Source organism: Carcharodon carcharias, chromosome 11 (genome assembly GCF_017639515.1).
Source record: "Carcharodon carcharias isolate sCarCar2 chromosome 11, sCarCar2.pri, whole genome shotgun sequence".
NCBI lineage: Eukaryota > Metazoa > Chordata > Chondrichthyes > Lamniformes > Lamnidae > Carcharodon > Carcharodon carcharias.
Window position 1 is genome coordinate 131124911 of NC_054477.1, and position 22739 is coordinate 131147649.

At 41.7% G+C, this 22739-nt stretch overlaps 1 protein-coding gene across 3 annotated transcripts in view; it reads right to left on the reverse strand.

Annotated features, from left to right (window-relative positions):
* The window catches only part of LOC121283840 (glypican-5-like), a 1341390-nt gene extending 1322058 nt beyond the window's left edge, over positions 1-19332 (reverse strand). For all 3 annotated transcript variants that reach the window (XM_041198623.1, XM_041198622.1, XM_041198621.1), the window contains exon 1: positions 19033-19332. In XM_041198623.1, the coding sequence (XP_041054557.1) occupies positions 19033-19180 (148 nt within the window). In that variant the 5' untranslated portion in view covers positions 19181-19332. The remainder of the gene's footprint in view (positions 1-19032) is intronic.
* Positions 19333-22739: the final 3407 nt, after the last annotated feature.

The following is a 22739-nucleotide window of genomic DNA, read 5'->3' on the forward strand; positions in this document are numbered from 1 at the left end:
AAGACCTAAAACAATAGCTTTGGCTTTCTCACTTTTTTTTCATCCATTCCATGGAGTGTGAGCATTGTCAGTAAGGACAGCATTTATTGCCCATTGAGAAGATGATGATGAGCCCCTTCTTGAACTGCTACAATCCAGGTGGTATAGGTACATACACAGTGCTGTCCTGTTAGAGGGAGGTCCAGGATACTGATCTAGCAACAGTGAAGCAACAGCAATATAGTTCCACGTGACGGTGTTGTGTGACTTGGAGGGGAATTTGCTGGTGATGATATTCCCATGCGCCTGCTGTCCTTTTTCTTCTAGATGACAGAGGTTATCGGTTTGGAAGGTGCTATCAAAGAAGCCTTCGCGAGTTGCTAAATTGCATTTTGCAATGATACACACTGCTGCCACTGTGCGTCAGAGGTGGAAAGATTGAATGTTTAAGGTGGTGGATGGGATGCTATGTCCAGGATGGTGTCGAGCTACTTCAAAGTTGCTGGAGCTGCACTCATCCAGGCAAATGCAAAGTATTCCATCATGCTGCACCTTGTAGATGGTGGACAGGTTTTGGGTTGTCAGAAGGTGAATTACACGCTGCAGAATCCCCAGCCTCTGATCTGCTCTTGTAGACACAGTATTTATTTGGCTGGCCCAGTTAAGTTTCAGGTCAATGGTAACCCCAGGATGTAGACAGTGGAGGATTCAGCAATGGTAATGCTGTTGAATTTCAAGGGGGTGTGGTCAAATTCTCTCTTGTTGTTGACGGTCATTGCCTGCCACATGTGTAGCAAGCAAGTTATTTGCCACTTATCAGCCCAAGGCTAAATGTTGTAAAACTGTTGTTGCATCTGGGCATGCGCCACTTCACTACCTGAGGAGTTGCAAGTCATACTGAGCACAGCAAACATTAGCAATCATCCCCATTTCTCACATTATGGAGGGAAGATAATTGATGAAGCAACCAAGCAGGGTTGGACCTAGGACACTAACTATGGAACTCCTGCAGCAATGTTCAGAGGCCACAAGCAAATTGGTGTAGGAGAAGTAAGATTAGAGTGCTGAACATGTGGCTCAAAGATTGATGTAGGGGAAAAGGGTTTCAATTCATGGGGCACTGGCATCAGTACTGGGAGAAAGGGGAGCTGTACCATTCGGATTGTCTTCACCTAAATCATGCTGGTACCAGGGTTCTGGCCAGCTGTTTAACTAGGGCAATAGAAAAAGCTTTCAGCTAAATATAGGGGTGAGGGCGTCACCTGAAGGGAGATGTAGTAAAATTAAGAGAAAGGGCAAGGCAACAGGGCAGGATAGCAACATGGGTAATGATAACCAGAGTGTGGCAGGAAGAGACAGACTGTACAAACTTAATAGAACACCGGCAAATAAGGCCAGAGTTTGCAAGAATGGAAAAAAGAATTAAAGGCTCTATTTCTGAATGTGCACAGTATTTGCAACAAAATGGAATAAACGATAACACAAATAGAAGAAAATCTGTATGAACTGATAGCTATTTCAGAGACGTGGATCTAAATTTTCCAAAACGCTGTGGCCGGACCTGCTGTGGGGGATGCGGCAGGTCAGCCAAATGTCCATTGACTTTCAACGGGACCAGGAGATCCCGGTGGCGGGCAGGGCCAGAAAATCCCAGCCATGATTACAAAGTGACCAAGGCTGAGACTTACACGTTCAAGGATATTTGACATTTCAAAAGGACAGAAAGCTAAGAAAATGTGGTGGGGTTGCTCTGTTAATTAAGGATGACATTAGCACAGTACTGTAGTAAGAGATGACCATAGTTCAGAAGATCAAAATGTAGAAACAGTTTAGTTAGAGATAAGAAATAGAAAAAGTACGAAGTGACTTGTGGGAGTAGTTTATAGCCCCCTAATAGTAGCTATACTGTAGGACAGGATAAGAAAGGTATTACAATAATCACGGGTGACTTTAATCTTCATAAGGATCGAATGAATCAGATTGGCAAAGGGAGCCTGCAAGATGAGTTCATAGAGTGTACTCGGGACAATTTCTTAGAGCAGTACATTCTAGTGCCAACTAGGGAGCAGGTTATTTTAGTCCTAGTAATGTGCAATCACAGAATCACACTCAGTTTGAGGATGAGAAGTGTGGGTCTAGGACTCGTGTCTTAAACTTAAATAAAGGCAATTACATGTGTATGAGGACAGAGTTAGCTAAACTGAACTGGGAAAATAGGTTAAAAAGTAGGATAATAGGTAGTAGAGAAACAGAGGCAGACATTCAAAGAAGTCTTTCATAACTCTCAGCGAAGATATATTCCACTGAAAATAAGACTCTATGAGAAAGATACACCAGGTATTTTGTGTCTAGCTTCACTGTAGAAGGCGCAAAAAAACCCCAAGAATAATCGAAAAGCACGAGTTAAACGGGAGAGAGGAACTGAAAACAATCACACTCACTAAGGAAAAGGTACTGGGAAAACCATTAAAACTAAAGGTTGACCAAGTCCCCTGGACCTGCTGGCCTACATCCTAGGGTCCTAAAAGAAGTGGCTGCAGAGATAGTAGATCCATTGATTGTGATCTTCCAAAATTCCCTAAATTCTGGATTTGAAAAACACTAACGTAACACCTCTACTCACTTCTATTAGGCTAGTTTGCCTAACATCTGTCATAAGGAAAATGCTAGAATCCATTATTAAGGAGATAATAGCAGGACATTTAGAAAATCATAATACAATCAAGCAGAAACAACATGGTTTTGTGAAAAGTAAATCATGCTTGACTAATTTACCATGGCCCTCTGAGGAAGTAACAAGCAAGGTGGATAAAGAGAGAGGTGATTTCCAAAAGGCATTTGATAAGGCACCACATTGAAGGTTACTACATAAAATTAGAGTTGTTGGTACAGGGGGTGACATATTGGCATGGATAAAGGATTAGTTAGCTAACAGGAAGCAGAGATTAGGGATAAATGGTCATATTCAGGTTGGCCACAGGGATCAGTGCTGGAGCCTCAGCTATTTACAATCCACTTCAATGACTTGAATGAAGGGATCAAAGGTGTGGTAGCTAAATTTGCTCGTGGCACAAACATAGGAGGACAGTGAGTTGTCAAGACAACATAAAGAGTCAACAAATGGATTTATAGAATTTGGCAGATGTAGAATAAGGTAGGAAAATATGAACTTGTCCACTCTGGCAGGAAGAATAGGAAAGCACTTTATTATTTGAATGGAGAAAGACTGCAAAGAGTATGGGTGTCCTGGTACAAGAATCACAAAAAATTGGCATGCAGGTGTAGCAAGTGATTAGAAAGCCAAATGGAATGTTGGTGTTTATTGCTAGGGGAATCGAGTAGAAAGGTACGGAAGTGTTGCAGCTGCAATGCAGAGCATCAGTTAGACCACATGTGAAGTACTGTGTACAGCTTTGGTCTCCTTACTTAAGAAAGGATGTAATTGCATTGGAAGCAGTACAGAGAAGGTTGACTCAACTGATTCCTGTGATGAAGGGCTTAGCTTATGAGAAAAGGTTGAACGGGTTGGGCCTATATTTGTTAGAGTTTAGAAGAATAAGAGGTGGTCTTTTTGAAACATATAAGATCTAAGGGGACTTGACAGGGTGGATGCTGACAGGATGCTTTCCCTCATGGGGGAGTCAAGAATGAAGGGACACAGTTTGAAAATTAGACTGCAATAAGGGGAATGTTTTTCTCTCAGAGGGTTGTTAGTCTGTGGAATTCTTTTCCCCAGAGAGCAATGGAGCCTGGGTCATTGAATATATTCAAGACTGAGTTAGATAGATTTTTAATCAACAAGCTTATGGAGGAACAGAGAGGAAAGTGGAGTCGAGGCCACAATCAGACCAGCCTTCAATACGGGACTTTGTCTTCACAAGGACTAATCATTCCCTTCAACACTGTCATGGGCAGATGCCTCTGCAACAGGTAGATTGTTGAGGACAGCATGAAGTTAAGTAGGTTTTTCCCACTTGATGGTTTTCTCATCACCTGCTTGAAGCCCAGTGCTGAAAGCCCAGTCTGGCAGCTATGTCCTTCAGGACTCAGCCAGCTTAGTCAATCATCGTGCCATCGAACCACTCTGGCGATGGACATTGCAGTTTTGTGCCCTTGCTACTCATGGTGCTTCTTCCCAATGTGGTTCAACATAGAGGAGTACAGGTGCATCAATTTAGGGAGGGCAGGAGGTGATAATCAGCAGGAGGCTTTCTTGCCTTTGTTTGACATGATGAAAGGAGACTTCATGAGGTCCGGAGTCAATGTTGCAGATTCCCAGGATAACTCCCTTTCAACTATATACCACCAGCTCTGGTGAGCCCAGCCTGTCGGTGGGCAGCAGCCGTGTTGGGATTTGAACTCATTTCTCTGGAGTAATAGTTCAGGCCTCTGGTCTGTTAGTCCAGTAACATTCCAACTATGCTAGTTGAAGAACTTTTGGCTCTGGATTTCAAAATACTGAATTTCGAACAGAGAGTCTGGCAACTTAGAGACAAAAAAAAGCACCAGTCACATTTTAACTCTGTTTAGTTTTAATTAATCAATCCTGTAGGTACTTCATCTATTCCAACCGCTTTTCCAGTTTTTATCTCATTTATTGCTATTATCTCACTCTCTGGTATTTCTGGTCCAATAAAATTGATGTCAACATCACTCTCTTCTTCTAGCTCAATCATTCCAGGTTATTTATTTTTTGAATATATTTCTTCAATATGTTTCTTTCATCATTTTCTTATTTCATCAGGGTTTCTTAATAAACCACCTTCCTTACTCTCTATTGCTGTTGTTTTCAATCCTTTATGTTGAGTGCTACTAATCTCATCTGCTTTTGCATACATAAGGTTTACCCTTCCTAATCAATCCAATTATGCAAGTATATCACACTGCTCTTTTAACCATTGTTCTCGTGCCTTTTCTGTTTCTCTTAAATCTTTATTTAAGTGTCTCTATTTCAGCTTGTGTTCTTCAGTATTGATATTCTTTCATTTTCTTTCTTCCATCTATTGCAACAGTGCTGTAATAACCCATGCTTTCTTGATCCTTTTTTCTCTGAAAAACCGTATACCATATATTGTTTGCCCCTCCTTCCATGACAGATTCTTGAAACAGTTTCCATCGCTCATTCATGTTAGTGATATCCTTATCTTTTCTCATTATCGCTTTGCTACTTCATTTACAAATTCTTGCTTTATTTCAGCCTCTCTAGGTTCAACTGTTTTCTGCGTTTTCCACTTTGGATCTTCTTCAATCGAAATACTGTTTCCATTTGCACAAGATTATGATCTACATGTGTCGGATCCTGGCTGAGCTTTTCTGTTCTTAACACTACTCCTGCAACTTTGTCTTACCATTACATAGTGCAGTTGAAATATTCCTGTACGGTCAAACATTTTCCATGTATATCTTCTTCTTGCATGATGCCTAAACCATGTATTTGCTATCTTGAGTCCTGTTCTTCTGCAAAAATCTACAGTTTTTGGCCTCGGTCATTTATTTTTCTAAGACCATATGATCCTACTTCTTTGCCGTCTCTTCCTTCGCCAAGAAAACTGTTCTAATCTCCCATAACAATCACATAACCCTTTCCACTCTCCTGTTCAATTAGTTTTTCAATTCTATTATACATTTCATCAACCTCCTCATCCGGAGGTTCGCTTGTGGGCAGATACACTTGAATGATGGTTATGTCCACTGGTTGCCCCTTCAGTTTCACATGGCATCACTCTACCTGAATAGCATTTCATTTCACTCACACATTTGGCAGGCATTACTTTCTTCTTTTCTTCTCCTCCTGAGTATATAATCCTCACTTCATCATTCATGAAATTGCCTTCTCCTATCCACCATACTTCACATAACCCTGGGATGTTTAATTTCTCCGTTTCCATTTTTTGCTTTAGGTTCCCTAGCTTTCCTTTACTGGTCATTGTTTATGCATTCCACATTCCTATTCTTTTGTTACTACCAAGCTTGTATATATGAGAATTTTGCTAGAAAAACAGCTGGAATAGATGAAACACATTAACTGTTACTAATGCTGTGCAAATATATTTGTTTATCAGGAGAATAGCCAGAGGACTTCGTGCAGGCAATAATGATCACCCTAAGAAAGGAGCCAAAGGCATGCTGATGTTCTGACTTTCGTACAATTAGTCTGATTGTCCATGCATCAAAGGTTGTGTTGAGTGTCGCAACAAAGTGTGTGGGAAGGTGCAGAGCTACACTGGAGATGACCGGTTTGGATTCCAGGGAGGAAGAGGAAAAAGAGAAGCAAATGACATTATAAGATTCAGCAGGTCTGGCAGCATCTGTGGAAGGGAGCACAGTTAACATTTCGAGTCCGCATGACTCTTCATCAGAACTAAGCAGAAATAGAAAAGGGGTGAAATATAAGCTGGTTTAAGGGGGGGTTGGGACAAGAGAGCTGGATTGAGGGCCAGTGATAGTTGGAGATAACCAAAAGATGTCAGAGACAAAATGACAAAGAGGCGGTGAAGGTGGTGATATTATCTAAAGGAATGTGCTAATTAAGGGTAGAAAGCAGGACAAGCAAGGTACAGATAGCCCTAGTGGGGGTGGGGTGGGTGAAGGAATCGAAAAAGGCTAAAAGGTAGAGATAAAACAACGGTGGAAATACATTTAAAAATAATGTAAATAGATGGGAAAAGAAAAATCTATATGTTATTGGAAAAAACAAAAAGGGGTGGGGATGGAGGAGAGAGTTCATGAACTAAAATTGTTGAACTCAATATTCAGTCCGGAAGGCTATAAAGTGCCGAGTCGGAAAATTTTATTCATTTTGCTTCCAATTTCCACCCCTCCATCATTTTTACTTGGTCCATCTCTGACACTTCCCTTCCCTTCCTTGACCTCTCTGTCTCAATTTCTGGTGAAAGACTGTCCACCAATATCCATTACAAGCCTACCGACTCCCACAGCTACCTCGACTACAGCTCCTCACACCCCGCTTCCTGTAAGGACTCCATCCCATTCTTTCAGTTCCTTCGCTTCTGTCGCATCTGTTCTGATGATGCCACTTTCAAAAACAGTTCCTCTGACATGTCCTCCTTCTTCCTTAACCGAGGTTTTCCATCCACGGTGGTTGACAAGGCCCTCAACCGTGTCCGGCCCATCGCCCGCGCATCTGCCCTCACACCTTCTCCTCCCTCCCAGAAACATGATAGGGTCCCCCTTGTCCTCACTTATCACCCCACCAGCCTCCGCATTTCCGCCAACTCCAGCATGATGCCACCACCAAACACATCTTCCCTTCACCCCCCCGATGGCATTCCGTAGGGATCGTTCCCTCCGTGACACCCTGGTCCACTACTCCATCACCCTCTACACCTCAACCCCCTCCCACAGCACCTTCTCATGCAACCACAGAAGATGCAACACCTGCCCCTTTACTTCCCCTCTCCTCACCGTCCAAGGGCCCAAACAATCATTTCGAGTGAAGCAGCATTTCACTTGTACTTCCCTCAACTTAGTCTACTGCATTCGTTGCTCCCAATGCGGTTTCCTCTACATTGGAGAGACCAAACACAAACTGGGTGACTGCTTTGCAGAACACCTTCGTTCTGTCCGCAAGCATTACCCACACCTCCCTGTTGCTTGCCATTTCAACACTCCACCCTGCTCTCATGCCTACATGTCTGTCCTTGGCTTGCTGCATTGTTCCAGTGAAGCTCAACGCAAACTGGAGGAACAGCACTTCATCTTCCAACTCGGCACTTTAGTCTTCCAGACTGAATATTGAGTTCAACAATTTTAGATCATGAAATCTCTCCTCCATCCCCACCCCCTTTCTGATTTTTCCCCCTCCTTTTTGTTTTTTCCAATAAATTATATAGATTTTTCTTATCCCATCTATTTCCATTATTTTTAAATGTATTTCCATCCATTGTTTTATCTCTACCTTTTAGCCTTTTTCGATTCCTTCACCCTACCCCACCCCAAATAGTGCTATCTGTACCTTGCTTGTCCTGCATTCTACCCTTAATTAGCACATTCCTTTAGATAATATCACCACCTTCAACACCTCTTTGTCCTTTTGTCTGTGACATCTTTTGGTTATCTCCACCCATCACTGGCCCTCTATCCAGCTCTCTTGTCCCAACAACCCCCCCCCAACTTTAAACCAGCTTATTTACCCTGCTGACACCCTGGTCCACTCCTCCATCACCTCTTATTCCTCAACCCCCTCCTACGGCACCTCCCCAGGCCAACGCAGAATATGCAACATCTGCCCCTTTACTTCCTCTCTCCTCATCATCCAAGGGCCCAAACACTCCTTTCAAGTGAAGTAGTATTTCACTTGCACTTTCCTCAACTTAGTCTACTGCATTCGTTGCTCCCAATGTGGTTTGGAGAGACCAAACGCAGATTGGGTGACTGCTTTGCAGAACACCTTCGGTCTGTCCACAAGCATTACCCAGACCTCCCTGTCGCTTGCCATTTTAACACTCCACCCTGCTCTCTTGCCCACATGTCTGTCCTTGACTTGCTGCATTGTTCCAGTGAAGCTCAACGCAAACTGGAGGAACAGTACCTCATCTTCCGACTAGGCACTTTACAGTCTTCCAGACTAAATATTGAGTTCAACAATTTTAGATCTTGAACTCCCTCCTCCATCCCCACCCCCTTTCCATTTCTTCCCCCTCCTTTTTGTTTTTTCCAATAATTTATATAGATTTTTCTTTTCCCACCTATTTCCATTATTTTTAAATGTATTCCACCCATCTTTTATTTCATCCCACCCCCACTAGAGCTACCTTGCTTGTCCTGCTCTCCAATCTTAATTAGCACATTCTTTTATATATCACCACCTTCAACACTTCTTTGTTCTTTTGTCTGTGACATCTTTTGGTTATCTCCTCCTATCACTGCTTGCTTGTCCCAACAAACCTCCCCCCCCCAAACCAGCTTATATTGCACCCCTTTCCTATTTTTACTTAGTTCTGTTGAAGGGTCACGAGGACTCGAAACATCAACCTTGCTCTTCTCCGCCGATGCTGCCAGACCTGCTGAGTTTTTCAAGGTATTTCTGTTTTTGTTATGGAAAAGGTGGTACGTGGTAAAAAGGGACGATTGCTAACTGGAGAACTGAATGAACAACTCAAGGAGAGACTTGTAAAGAGCTTGATTTGGAGTGTTGTTTTGTATGGATGTGGGAATTGGATCTTACAGAAGGAAGGAACCAATTTACCAAATAGTTTTGAAATGTAAGTTTGGAGGAAAATGAAAAGGATCAGCTGGACAGAAAAAGTAACAATTGATGAAATGCTGAGGAGAGCAAACAAACAAAGAAATTTGTTGATCATAATTAAGAAAAAGCAGAGAAACTGAGTAGGGCACATCTTAAGAGGAAATGGACTTCTAAGAGATGTTATGGAGGGAAGATTAAGGAAAGAGAGGAAGAGAATATCAATTGAAATTCTTGAGAATTGAAGGAAGTTATTGACAATGAAAGAATGGCACAGGATATAAAGAAATAGAAAGACGACTAAGAGCCAAGGACCTGCTTTCAGGTCCTTGATAATAATAATGATGAGTTTTAAGTATTTTGGCAGCACTTTATAGTGTACCTCTGCCTCCCCTGTACGGCAGCATTATTCTCTACTCCTCCTACTTTTTTGCCTTATCCCCTCATTTTCCCACCACACACATCCATCAACCTTCCTTCCTTCCCCTCATTCCTGCCTTCTCTCCTGCCTTACCTCCTCCACCCCTCTCCTCTTATCATTCACCCATTTGCACCCCTCATCATGCTCTTCATGTTCTTCCCCTCCTACAACTCTCTCTTTTTTCCTCCTCCTTCCTCAGGCCTCTCCACCACTCGTCTTATTTTCCACCGCCTTCTCGTCAACCTTCCCTGCTTCTTGCTCCAGCCCCTCCCCATTCCTCCACTATATCCACTTTCTTTCTTCTTCCTCCCTATCATTGTTCTCCTCCTCCACCTCCCTTTAACAGACTCCCTTTATTTTCCTTCTCCCAATACAGACAACTAATGAGAAAGGTATCACATAAATGCCATAACATTATTTTACAACTGATCATTGTTAATTTTGTTGCCTACCCTTATTCAACAGGTTATATTGTATAACAATATTACCAAATAAAAAAATACAATATTTTATATTCTAGTGGGTTATAATATCATTTACTTAATTATCCCATCCCATCATATTTTATTTGCAGAACACATATACAGTTTTCTGTTCGTCTCAGGACTTAAGGCTACCTGTTTTTCCTACTACGAACAGAATGTGTACTATAATTTTTTTTAAAATGACTGACAAAGGTTCTACGTTCATAGCTTTAGAGATTCATTAACTTCCTTTTTGAAATTATGCCAGAAGAGTAAGTACTTTTTAATTAGTTTTCCTACTTTGGGCATTATAAATGACCTCTGGTACAGCGCACAGATTACACTTGAACATTACAACAGAAATCGGAAATTACTAGAGGCATAAGAATCAAATGTGTAAAAAGTCTTCCACAGTCTTATACTACAGTGTTTTTTTTTAATAATCTTATTCAACTTCAGCATTCAATATTGCAGGTTAGTGTAAAGTTTAATGCATTACTATAACTATAGTAGGTATTACTTTAAGGAGAGAAACAACAAAAATACCACAAAGCACAGCCATTTTACAATGGAATCTAATTATACAGATACAAATTTCTCTATAACAATGCAGTATTGAGGATTTCAAACTCCCAAGCCACAATTTTAACTTGGATCATGATTGTGGCAGAGAGGGGCTGGACAGGAGGGAAGTGCCTGTGATAAAGCCAGCTTGAGGTCCAATTTAAATATCATGAAATCCATTTAAGTCTTGCCACATTCGCTCCTGTTGCTCGTGGATCTCAAGACTGGCAGGGAGGTGCAGGATCTGAAGCAGGAGGTCACCACCATCGGACACCAGAGAAAAACCACTAACAAATTTGAAACAATCATTTACCTAGCTCTCTTCTGGTCTTGAATCCTGCCTGTACCAGCTTTTCCTGGCAGCTTTAGCTCTGCACATCATTGCTGCAAACCCTAGTTCAAATTATATTGGCGTGAAAAATGACATCATTGGATATCAACATTTAGATATTAGTGAGGCCCAGACATGCCTGCAGCAGGTTGCCTTAATATGCCCAAAAGCCTGGGAGTTAAAATGGACAGGGCTGGGAATACAGCGAATTGGCCCCAGTTCTCACTTTAATCGCCTGCTCGGAGTCAGACCAGCAAGGTCTGAAAAACATTTACAAAGACATTAGTACAAACAAGAGGCATTTGTTTTAAAAAGAGAAAGTGAGAGAGAGAGAGAGAGAGCGAGATGAAATATTCAAAGGTAGACTTAAACACCTAAAAAAAATGTTGAAGAGTCTTTCAGAAACCTAAAGAAAATATTTAAAAATTGGGAATCCCCAAAAAGACAAAAGCAGGTATCCACATTTCTGTGAAATCCTATTTGCAGTCGACACAATTTCAAATATACACAACTTGTGTCTGAGAAATTTGAGAGAGTTCTTGAGGAAATAATTAAATCTATTGATAAAGAAATGCAATGGATGGATTTTCAACAGGTTTTAATAAGGTGTCACAAAGAGGGCTTAAAATTAAAGACCCAAAAAAGGATAGTGGCAGCATAGTTAGGAAGTTGTTTACAGTAAATAGTCTACTGATGAATGGCCCAGGTCTTTCCGTCAGTGGCGGTGCGGGTGCGCACACTGTTGACTATGAATTAAACTGCCCATTTACCATTTTACACTGGAGCCTTTGCACCTTCCGGTCCCAGATCCAGTTTGAATCTAGCAACAAACAGAGTTAGGAGGCCAAGTAGTGAGCATAATTCCAATGAAACCACGCCCCATTTTTTATCATGAACTGATCTTACCCCCCTTAAGGTCTGTCTTCAGTTTATTGATTTGCACTATTTTTAAATGAACCTGTCAACCTCCGAAAATGCAGAGCCTCATCGCCCAACAATGATCATCCCCTCACCCAATGCTCACCTCCTCCCTGCCCACAAGCAGTCTTCAACCCCTCCCTCATTCCCAATATTTTTTACCCGCTCCCTCACCCCCTCCCAACAATGTTGACCCTTCCAATATTGGCTTGACAGAATCCAGGGATTCCGGAAGGCAAGTCAGGAAGGAGTAAGCATCGTTGGGGATGGGGGGCAGTGAGCATTGCCAGAAGGGGGTGAGCATTCCCAAGAGGGCTGAGCAGTGCTGGCGGGGGGAGGGAGGGGGAGGGTGGGTGGCAGGGATGAGGTGGTGAATATTGCTGGGATGTGGTGAGCATTGCTGGGAGATTGCTGGGAGAGGGGGTGAACATTACTGTAGGGAGTAGTGAGGGGGATGTGTGAACACTGCAGGGAGGGGGAGTGAACACTGCTCAGAGGGGATCAGCATTGTCGCATAAGGGGGCAGGTGAACACTGTCGGGACTGGGTGAGTACTATGGGGAGGGGGGTGAACATTGCCAGGAGAGGGTGAGCATTGCCAGGAGTAGAGTGAACATTGACGGGGGTGGGGGTTGGACATTTCGGGAGGGGTTGCTGAGCTGTATGAGGGGCCTGGTTGCCGTAGTGCTGGAGCACTTTAACACTCAACTGATTTACTTCGAGCCGCGCTCCTCATCAGGCTTTACACCTGCTAGGAAAAACTCTTATGTAAATCTGTGTAAAAACAAGGGTGAGTATAGTGCAAACAGCCCAAGCCTCTGTGACTCTGGTCATCTGAGCCCATTGTCGTAGGTAACTGCAGCAGTCCAGGCAAGGTAAAACCAGTAATCGAAAGTTTAAACTTCCAGCGTAAGTGCCGTGCACACGTGCGTGTCAGGACTTCCTCAGGGCCCCAAGGCGCATCAGCAAATTAAGTTGAGTCATTCACCGCTCCCCATATCAGCCTTTAGAGATGTAAAGAGTGACATCCTTCAGGGTCAGTGTTGAACTATTACTCTTCTACATACATCTAAATTTATATGTATATTTATCCTTATACATACACACATATACATAAATGTACACACATATGAAATTGATCTGGACTTGAGTATAGGGAACCCAATATCAAAACCTGAAAACAACACAAAAATACAAGGATATGGCTATGTTGGAGTGTCATTTCAGATGAAGCTGAATGCAAAGAAATGGGATGTTATATACATTGGTAGGAAGAATAAGGGATACAGTAATTGGTAAAACTTTAAACAACTAAAGATGTAGAGCAACTTAGGGATTCAAATGTATAAATCTTTAAAAGCAGAAGGACAAGATGATAAAGCTGCAAAATAAATAGGATCCTAGATTTTAATACCAGGGCATTGAATAAAAATGTTAAGCGGTAATGCTAAACCTACTGAAATCAGAAACCTATGGTTGAGAAACTACATCTAGTTTTGGGCACCTTGGGCATGTCACTGTACACTGTACAAGGATACAGAAGAGAGCTACTAAATGATGTCAAGGACAGGGGGCTTTAGCAATGAAGAGAAAATGTAGAAACTGGACCCATCCTTTCAGGAGAAAAAAGTTGCAAGGAGATCTTATAGAGGTGGTTACACTAAGAGGTTTTGATCAGGATGTCCTAAGTGAACTCATAGTCTGTGCTTAATTAGCTGATCTCAAATGAGTAGTAATAACTATTGCAATTAGTCTTAGCATCTCTGGATTCAGAAGGGAAAATTTAAACAGGATTCCTTTGATGATTTATTGATGCCTGATATGAAGAAATACAAATCCACTGGGCTTGTTTTGTTACAACAGTGGATATTACAAGCTGATTTGACTGAGGTGTTTAAAATTACAAAGGGCTTGGACAGAGTCAGTTGAAACAAATTGTTAATAGTAATTCTGAGGAGAATTACTGAGAATAAGGATCAGAGATACAAGTTTAACTGCAAGATATTTGGGACAGAAAAGAGAAAGGTTTTTCTTAAAATGGAGAACTGGGAAGTGTTACCAGAATAATAGTTGAAGCACAAGCCATCTCAACATTTAAGGTAGATTAGATAAGTGGTTGATGGGAAGGGGAAAAAAGGAATGTGAAGCAGGCATATGGGATAAAAACTGTTGCAAAATGGATGATAAACACCAACACAAATTAATTAGGCTGAATGGCCTATTTTCACATTGTAATTTCTATGGGTACCTTCAGCAAAAGGGTAAGCGAAAGATTGATGGAAAAAGGAAGGAGAAACATAATTGTACATGGTTCAATTGAGAATACCAGATCAACATGCTGCTCTGCACAATCTACATTTTAGTATGAGCAAAAATTAAGCAAACTAACACTACCACATCCAATATATTTAATACTACAACCAGGGCAATTAATACTTTCGCAATGTATATTTTGGGTTTATTTGTTTATTTACATTACATGTTTATCAGATTACCAAGTATTTCATCTGAGTCATGTTTGAATTATTAGAATGGAATAAGAGAGGGAAATTACAAAACTGAAATCCAATTAGATTCAGACATTATAAAATCTTTAAGTCTGATTTTTTAGAAGCCCATAAATATTATCTGGACAACATTAGATTGCAACATTGAAAATCATTTGTTATTTTACCCAATGATTGCATAAACCAAGACTGAAGTTTATATTCGTCATGTTGACCCAATAATTGGATAATTGTTCCTCAACCTACGTTGCTCAGAGCAGACAGTGCTCTGAATATAAGATTTTGATCTTGAGGAAAAATAATCAATAGTCAATTGGTAAATTAGTACCTACTGATCACTATGGTGTTCCTGCGCAACTTTCATTGACATTAAACGAAAGCAAAATACAGAAGTCAACTATTTGCTTACCAAAATACAATTTTCCATTCAATTTTCAAAACAAAATGCAAATTGAAACAGGTGATCATCTTTATGTTATACTGAGAAACTTATAGAATCATGATTAAATCAGGAATTATGAGCTGCTATGACGTGATACAATTTAATACAGATTGCTAACTATCAAGGGGCAATATAATCCATAAATCTTTAAAGTTGCCATATTTCAATGCCAGGAAATAATAAATATGGCAGACCCAAGCAACCAAAGAAGGCAGCTCACCAATAACTTCTCAAGGACAATTAGGGAACAAATGCTGGCCTTGTCAGCGACACCCACATCCCATGAAAGAACAAAAAATGTATTTGAAGAATAAACCCAGAAGTTATCTCATGTATACTGTAGTTCTTTCTATCTATTGTAAACAGAAGATTAGTAAATATATAATTCTCACCCAAATCCCTGGACTACATCCCTTCCATTCCCTTCACAATACAATGAATGGCTGTTCTTATTCCACAACATTTCTATGCTAACGTCTAGTTGAACTACATGTTAAACTATAACTGCTTCTGGGATTGTCACTTCGAATATAATCCCATATAATCCAGACATGTGCTTGTGACAACTATGTTTTTAAGAATTTATTTTCTAATTCTGTATCATTCTGTGCCTACCAAAGAATGTTTTCACTTTATAGTACAGTATAAAGAACACCAACAAATTCCTCTGTTGCTTCAACGCGTGGGGAAAAGTTTACACAGCAGCAGTCCTAACAGCAGTTATTTCACAAGGAGAAATACCAGTTTATAAAATTTGTTTCTCTTGTAGCTCTAACAAGTTAGTACAGACACCCAAAATTTTTCCTGCCACCATAAACCATTCTTTTTGCACATTTTCTTTAACAATACAAGAAAAGGTGTTCAATGCCAGGAAATAATGTTTTTGTAGTTGTATTTAAATTAACCAAAATAGCTAAATGGACATGTGAATAGAACAAATGAGATTTTTTAAAAGTAACTCCGAATCCTGAAAAGTCAGAAATAAAAAAGAAAAGAAATATAGTTATTATTTCTCCCCAGTGATGATGATGGCAGCTTCTTCACAGGTGTAGATCTTGGGAAGGCTTGTCTCATTAGAGACTGAAGAAGTCAGTTCTTGAACTACAGGCTCTTGAATAGTTCAGGCATAGGAACACCTGATTCAGAGGGGCTATGGTGTAAGCAGACTTCTTCCATTGTCTGCACCTTTCTTCAGCAGCCTCACGTTTGTTTGTTTGTACCTAATCAGATGGATTCCTGGTTCTTGTGTGTCAGCAGCCTCCTGCACCCATAACTATTGGGTCAATGACAACCAGAGATACCTGGCTTTTCAGCTGGACTTTGAAGCATTTGCAAGGTGCACCTTGATCTCACTTAACAGACCATTGTTCACCATAAAGCACTGCTTTTGGAATTCTAGAATCCTCCAATGTGACATAGGTTCTGCTCAAGTGGCAATGTAAGAGCATACAATCCTGGACAGATTGGCTCTATTGAGGACTTAAGTGTTTGTACTGTAGTTTTGTCATCTGATGTTATTCATGATGGATCAAAGACAGCACTTATGGAAGTGCTCCAGCAATTGCATTTGTTTTCTGTGCAAAGCCCATGATTATGGCCAATTCAAATGGGTGGTGATGACAACCACTCTGTATACTTGAGTTTTGGTAGAGATGTATGGTGAATGGCTTGGACAGACATGCTTCGAAAGGCGACTAAAGAAGCTGTTCCCCTTGGACAGTTGCTTGTCTATGTCTTTGTTGACAGTGGTATTATTTGAGATAACATAATAGAACGGTAAATTAGGTATTCTGCTGCACTGACGTTGCTGTGGTCAATACTGATCTGCAATGGATAGTAATTTCCTTGGGGCTGTGGTTGGTTCAGCACCTCTGTTTTCTTTAGGTTAATAGGAAGGTCAAAGGCATTTGCTGCTTCAGAGAAACAGTTTACAATGAGCAGCATTGCCTCTTCTGTGTATGTCAGAAGCCTTAGCAAACAGAAGTTACACGATAAGGTCTCCTGTGGTTTTGGTATGTGCCAGAAGTTGTCGCAGGTTGAAGAGAATGTCATCTGTTCAAAAGCAGATAGATATGCCCTCTGTCAAGCCTAACTTTGCCTCCTGAAGCATACTGAAGAAAATACAGAAAAGGGTCAGTGCCAGAACACAGCTTTGCTTAACATCAATGAAGATGGGGAAGCTGTCTGAGAGGACTCCATTCTGCTTGACCTGACCTTTCTGGCCTTCGTGCAGTTGACAGAGAATAGTAAGTAACCTTGGAGAGCACCCCAATCAAGATAGTTTCTTCCAAACAAGTCTATAAAGATGCACTCTGGCCAAGGTTTTGCCTGCAATGTAAAGTAAAGTGGTGCCTCTGTAGCTTTAACAGTCAGACTTCTGTCCTTTGTTTTTGTAGAAGGAGACCATCAATGCATCTCGAAGGTCCTGATGCACTCTCTCCCTCCCCCTCTCTCTCTCTCAGCATGCTGCAAACAGATCTGTAAGCCTACCAAGAATCAAATCTCCCTGATCATAGACCTCGGCTGGAATCCCATCCATTCTGGGGGCTTTGTGTGATTTCAATTGTGCTGTAGCAATCTTGATCTCCTTGTGGAGTGGTAGTTCATCCAGCTCAGAGTTTACTCTGGGAGATCTCCCAGAATTTCTAAATAAAATAAACCAACCTTTTCAAGTGATCAGAAATCCCCTCCAATTCAGTGCTTACATAGAGAGCACAATTGAACAAATTAATTCTTAAAAGCAGCTTCAATTTTCACTATCATTTATCATTGCTTTGCGATTTATGAAGCTATTTTCAAGGTATATCTCAAAATTACCATGCCCGGCACCTTCACTGTTCATTATCATAATATTGTTCATTTGTCCTAGTTATATTCCACAAAAAGTCTGATATGCCACTACTGAGATGTCAACAGTGCAAGATGGAATATGCAGTTCTTCATAGCAAAGAACTTCTATATTAAATGCTATGTGGCATGTTCCTTCCATGCCAAAACAATTGGAAGATGTTGATAGATTTTCCTCCAATGTGCCAGGTAAGCTGTTTGCCAATACACCTATAAATCTGTATTGGTACACTATGAAAATATACTTTTGTATGACTAGCAATTACAGGGTACAGACGCTATTGATTATGGTACTGGACCAGCAATGCAGAAGTGAAGAATTCAAATCCCACTATAGCAAGTTGTAAAACTACAAAATTACGAGAGCTGCCAGTGTCAGCATATGCTTCATATTCTGTGAAGGATAAATATCATCTGCCAGGTGTATACTCATTCACCACTTTGTTTCAGTCTTCCTGAAGTCTGTTACTGCCCCCTCAATGTTTCTTACATTTCCAACTTTCCTGTCATCTGCAAACTTTGAAATTATGCCTTATATTGTATACTCTAGCCCAGGGCGTTAGTGTCTATGAAAAAAAGCAGTAATCCTAACACTGACCCCTGAGCGACATAACTGCACTTTGCTACAATCAGAAAAAAAATCATTTACCATTAGTCTCTGTTGCCCGTCCATTAGTTATATTCTGGTCACACAGCCACAGTGGTATTTTATCAAATGCATTTTGAAAGTCCTTATACATAGCGATTGAACAATGTAAAATACAGACAAAAATAAATTTCAATAGATGCAATCATTTCCTTAGAACTACTTATCAACTGGTAATTTAGCATGATTTCCGCAAGATATACAGTTCTTCATAGCAAAGAACTTCTATGTAAATAATGGAAGTAATAATCAAACCAACGCACGTTATTGGGGTGAATTTCCTTGGGTCTGCTCTCACTGCGCTGCCGTAGTTTTGGCGGAAAGCCTATTTAATGCATGCGATAGGGTTTCCCTGAAAATTTTACAGCAGAACAGCGGGACAAACCGGGAGGAAACATTTACTATATTCAGCCTCCGCACCCTTCCAACAGGCAATCCCATCACGGGATTCCTTGCCATTCGCATTTTTTTTGCCGCAAGATCTCTTAAGTGTAGGAGATTTCAATGCGTTTTCATGACTAAATATATGGTTAAGACTCCTAGGTGTAGCATTGTGATAGGGACCATGCACGTAAAACGAAGCGCTGTACAAAATTATGCAGCTACCTTTAGCCTACAGTGGTCAAAATGGTTACATTTTGCGGATAGCTTAAGATAGTGCATGGATTTTATCTTATATATAGAGAAATGATCGCATATTGGTGCTCACCTGGTCTAGGGGTCTCTGGTAGCCACTTGGAAGGTCCGATCTGCCGCAGCTGGAAAACTTTCTTTACTTCCTCACAGTTGGGCTCAGCCTCCAAACTGCCCAACAAGAGAAGCAAGACAGCCACACTCACACAAGATGCGCGCTTCATCTTCAACCCCAGCTTCGCCAAGAAAATCAACCCCAACGTGGAACTTCGTCAAAGTTTTCCCACCCCTTAAATTTTCCTCCGGACTTGAGGTCCCTCCTCACAACTAAAGCAGCCAAAAGGTAAAAAGCCGAGGCACATTCAAGTGGCATAACCAGCAGAGATTCCCCCCCCCCCCCCCCCCCCACTGAAATCGCTCCTCTTTCGCGACTGCTGTTTTTGTTTAAATTTTAATACAAGTTAAAATGTCACAAAGCCGACTCGAGAGGAAAAGAAAATGTTAAAGACAGAAGGGAGGAAATCAGCAGCCAGCGTGTGGCCCCCTGGCAGAGCTCAGGGTGAAGTGGCCGGAGTTTTTTCCCGGGACAGCGCTCGCGCTCCGGGAGACAATTCCACAGTGAAGCCGCCAGCGCCCGCCCGCCCGTCTCTCGCGAGTGAGCGTGCTGCTTCCACCAGTAAACCACTGACTGCACATCACATCAGATCAGAGCCACCCACTGGCTGCAGCAGGAGCTCCAGGTTACGCAAACTGAGTGCCCCGTGCAGCATACTTGGCAATATCAAATACTTTTGTAACAAAAAAATGCAATATAAGCATCAGCCTTAGGCGCGAGGGAATGATGTTGATATTTGCAGTAAAAAGCAGTGGCTGCATTTGAGGACATCATTTTGTTGGAATGATTTACCCCTTTTCTTGAAAATGTGATTGCAATTAATTTTTAAAATTGTAAACATACGTTCCAGAATCAGATTTTTATTTACTGAAAATTCAAAATGGAAATGATTAAGAATACAGTAAACTACAAATGTACAACAGAATCATAGTAAAACAAACATACAAACTCTTCAGTAATTTCAAATGCTTCCCGATAATCAGACCTTTCATTCTAAACGTTTTAATACAATTCTCCTGTGGTCACATGTAATTTACCATGCTGCGCACTCATTACAAAGACTAGAAACAGAAGCTCAGATATTGAGTAAAGTGTGAAGGAACGGCGTGACCATTCACCTCAAAATAATCCCCACGAAGTTTTATCAAGCTCCAGTGTACAGACTTCTTTCCCGACATCAGTTTGAATTCGGCACCCTCTGCAGGGGATCTGTGGTGTCTGTGAACAGGCTGAAACCAAATGGATTGAAAAATCTTCACCAAGAGCAAAGCGGGAAATAAAACCAAATAAGAAATATAAATCACATTTTAATCATTCTACAGGAAGTGAAATAAAGATGGAATTTAATGCCCTCCCCCGTGGCAAGTTGGGTGGTGAGGGGGCATTCAATCAGGCAGGAGGGTGGCAAGTGGGGAACCTGCTGCCAATTGAGACCACATTCCGCCACCACTGGTATTAACACAGCAGTGAGCGGGGTACTCGCCATGTGCGGAGCAAACCCAGCCTGAACTTTTCTCTCGTCTGGTGGCCGACTGTGATGAGAAAGGCTCATCCTTGGTGGGGGCAAGCGCCGACGTCACCGCAAGTGCTGGTGAGCACTTCCAGTGAGCTCCCTGAAGGCAGACAGCTGCCTACCGTTCCTACAGACCTCTACAAAATAAACGTAACAACAAAAATGCTGCAAAATATGTCCATACAGCACAATCAAGCGTATGAAAGCATACCTCCTAAAAAAGTCCCCAGATATCTCTTTTTACTTCATTTCCCCACTGAGATTTCATCCCACCCTGGATTGTAGTTTGTTCAAAAATGTAAAGGCCACCTGGCTGATTGGTCCATGTGCCACCTGTAAAAGTGGTCCGGGCAACAAAAAAATCACCTTCAATTGGATTAATGGGCTTAATTGCCCGCTTAATTGTCAGCAGGCACACTTCCAACTTACGCATGCGCCTGCCGAGCGAGATATCGCACAAGTGCATGATGATGTTGGGACACTTGCCCAACATCATCTCATGCTATTTCACAGCCCACCGGATCGGGCACACACTTGCCTGCTAGATGTAAAATTCTGGCACCCATGTGCCGGGGTGGGGGGGGGTCTGGTGATAAGGGGTCCTGTCAAAGGTACTCAGTGCCTGATCAAGGAATACAGTCACACACCTGTGCCCTGGGATCTAGCAATGATCTTGTGCTCAGGTGAATTCATACGGGCAGCAGCCACCGCCTCCCCTGTTCAATAGAAGGCCAGCAGCTCTCAGCAAGCAGGATTTCCACTCCCCGGGTCCTTGATCCTGGGAAAAGCCCGCCGCTGTCCAGTTAAGTGCCTGAGTGGAGCTTAATTTGAGGGCCCTTTCCTAAAAGAGAAAATGCAGAACTCTTGCTGGCTCTTCAGATGGTGAGCAACACCCCCATGGCCTCCATTAAATACTGTCCAAAGATTGGGATGTACATGTTGGATTAAAGGAGAAACTTAAATAAAAAAACACAAACTTTAAAGTGATATTTATCGACTTTTGTTAAAATCCACACAATGAGACTCTTCTCAGAAAATTAATTGGCAGGTCCAGAGAGGGTGTTCAGCAGTGATTGTGGCTCACTGCAATGTTTAAAACTCATTTACTTTTGGTTGAAGAAGACTTGAGCTTTTCGCTGGTCTTCATTGTGATAATAATGGGTAATTAGTTTAAGTCAACATCTTAACCATGATTTTTGTGCAGATTCCATCAGCGAAGACTACAACAGTGAACTTTGTGGAGGAGCAGGATTTCTCTGACAGGTATTTCCGGATTTCCATGTTTAATTTTGCATGTGCGGACAGCAGAAGTTGTCAGTTTTATACAGTTAGAACTGCAAGCACTGACAGCAAAATTCAAGCCAACGTTTGTGCTCAATTTTTAAAATAAGAAATGGATATTTTCTGCTACTGTTCACAATTAATAATAACAGAGATTATACTAAAGCTGAGAAAATAAACTAAACCAAGAATGATTTCTTGTGTGTGAATTCACTGTTGTTTGGTAAAATTGTTAATCAGCTTATAGAGATGTGGGTCTCTTCTGTGGATTGGCATTAAAATGACCGAGTACAAATTTACTCACCTGTTGAGCTGGGGAATTCAAGGGTCAAACAGCAAAATTCTGGCAGAACACCTATTTGACAAAGCTCAACCATTTAAAAGCACCTATGCTGTGCTTAGCTCTATACTTAATGCTCTTGACTCATGAATTGTCACCTTGACGTGGTGGAGAAGCTTGTGCACTCGGCAAATCCCTTGAGCAATGCTGCAGGGAGCTCCTTGCTCCCAGTAGGGCCATCCATGGCAGCAATGTCATGGGGATGTGCCAGACAATGTCCAAGGAGTCCTACCAGCAGAACAGGCAAATGAAGACTGTGTGTCTCACCAGCTGTGAAGGCGCAAGAAGGCCTCAGTGGCAAGGTGGTCCCAGTCATCCTGGTTTGACATGTCACAAAATATGATCACCAACCTGTCAAGACCATGTGGAGAATGATGGTTTCTCAAGGCTCCCATGCTCAAGGCTCCCATGCTAAACAAATTCACATGCAGACTTCTACCAGGGTCCATTTGCCATGTCCTGTGGCGATGGAGATTGGCAAGGGGACAGGTCTGTGAACTTGGGAATCCTTGGTCAAGGATCTGCACAAGGTGA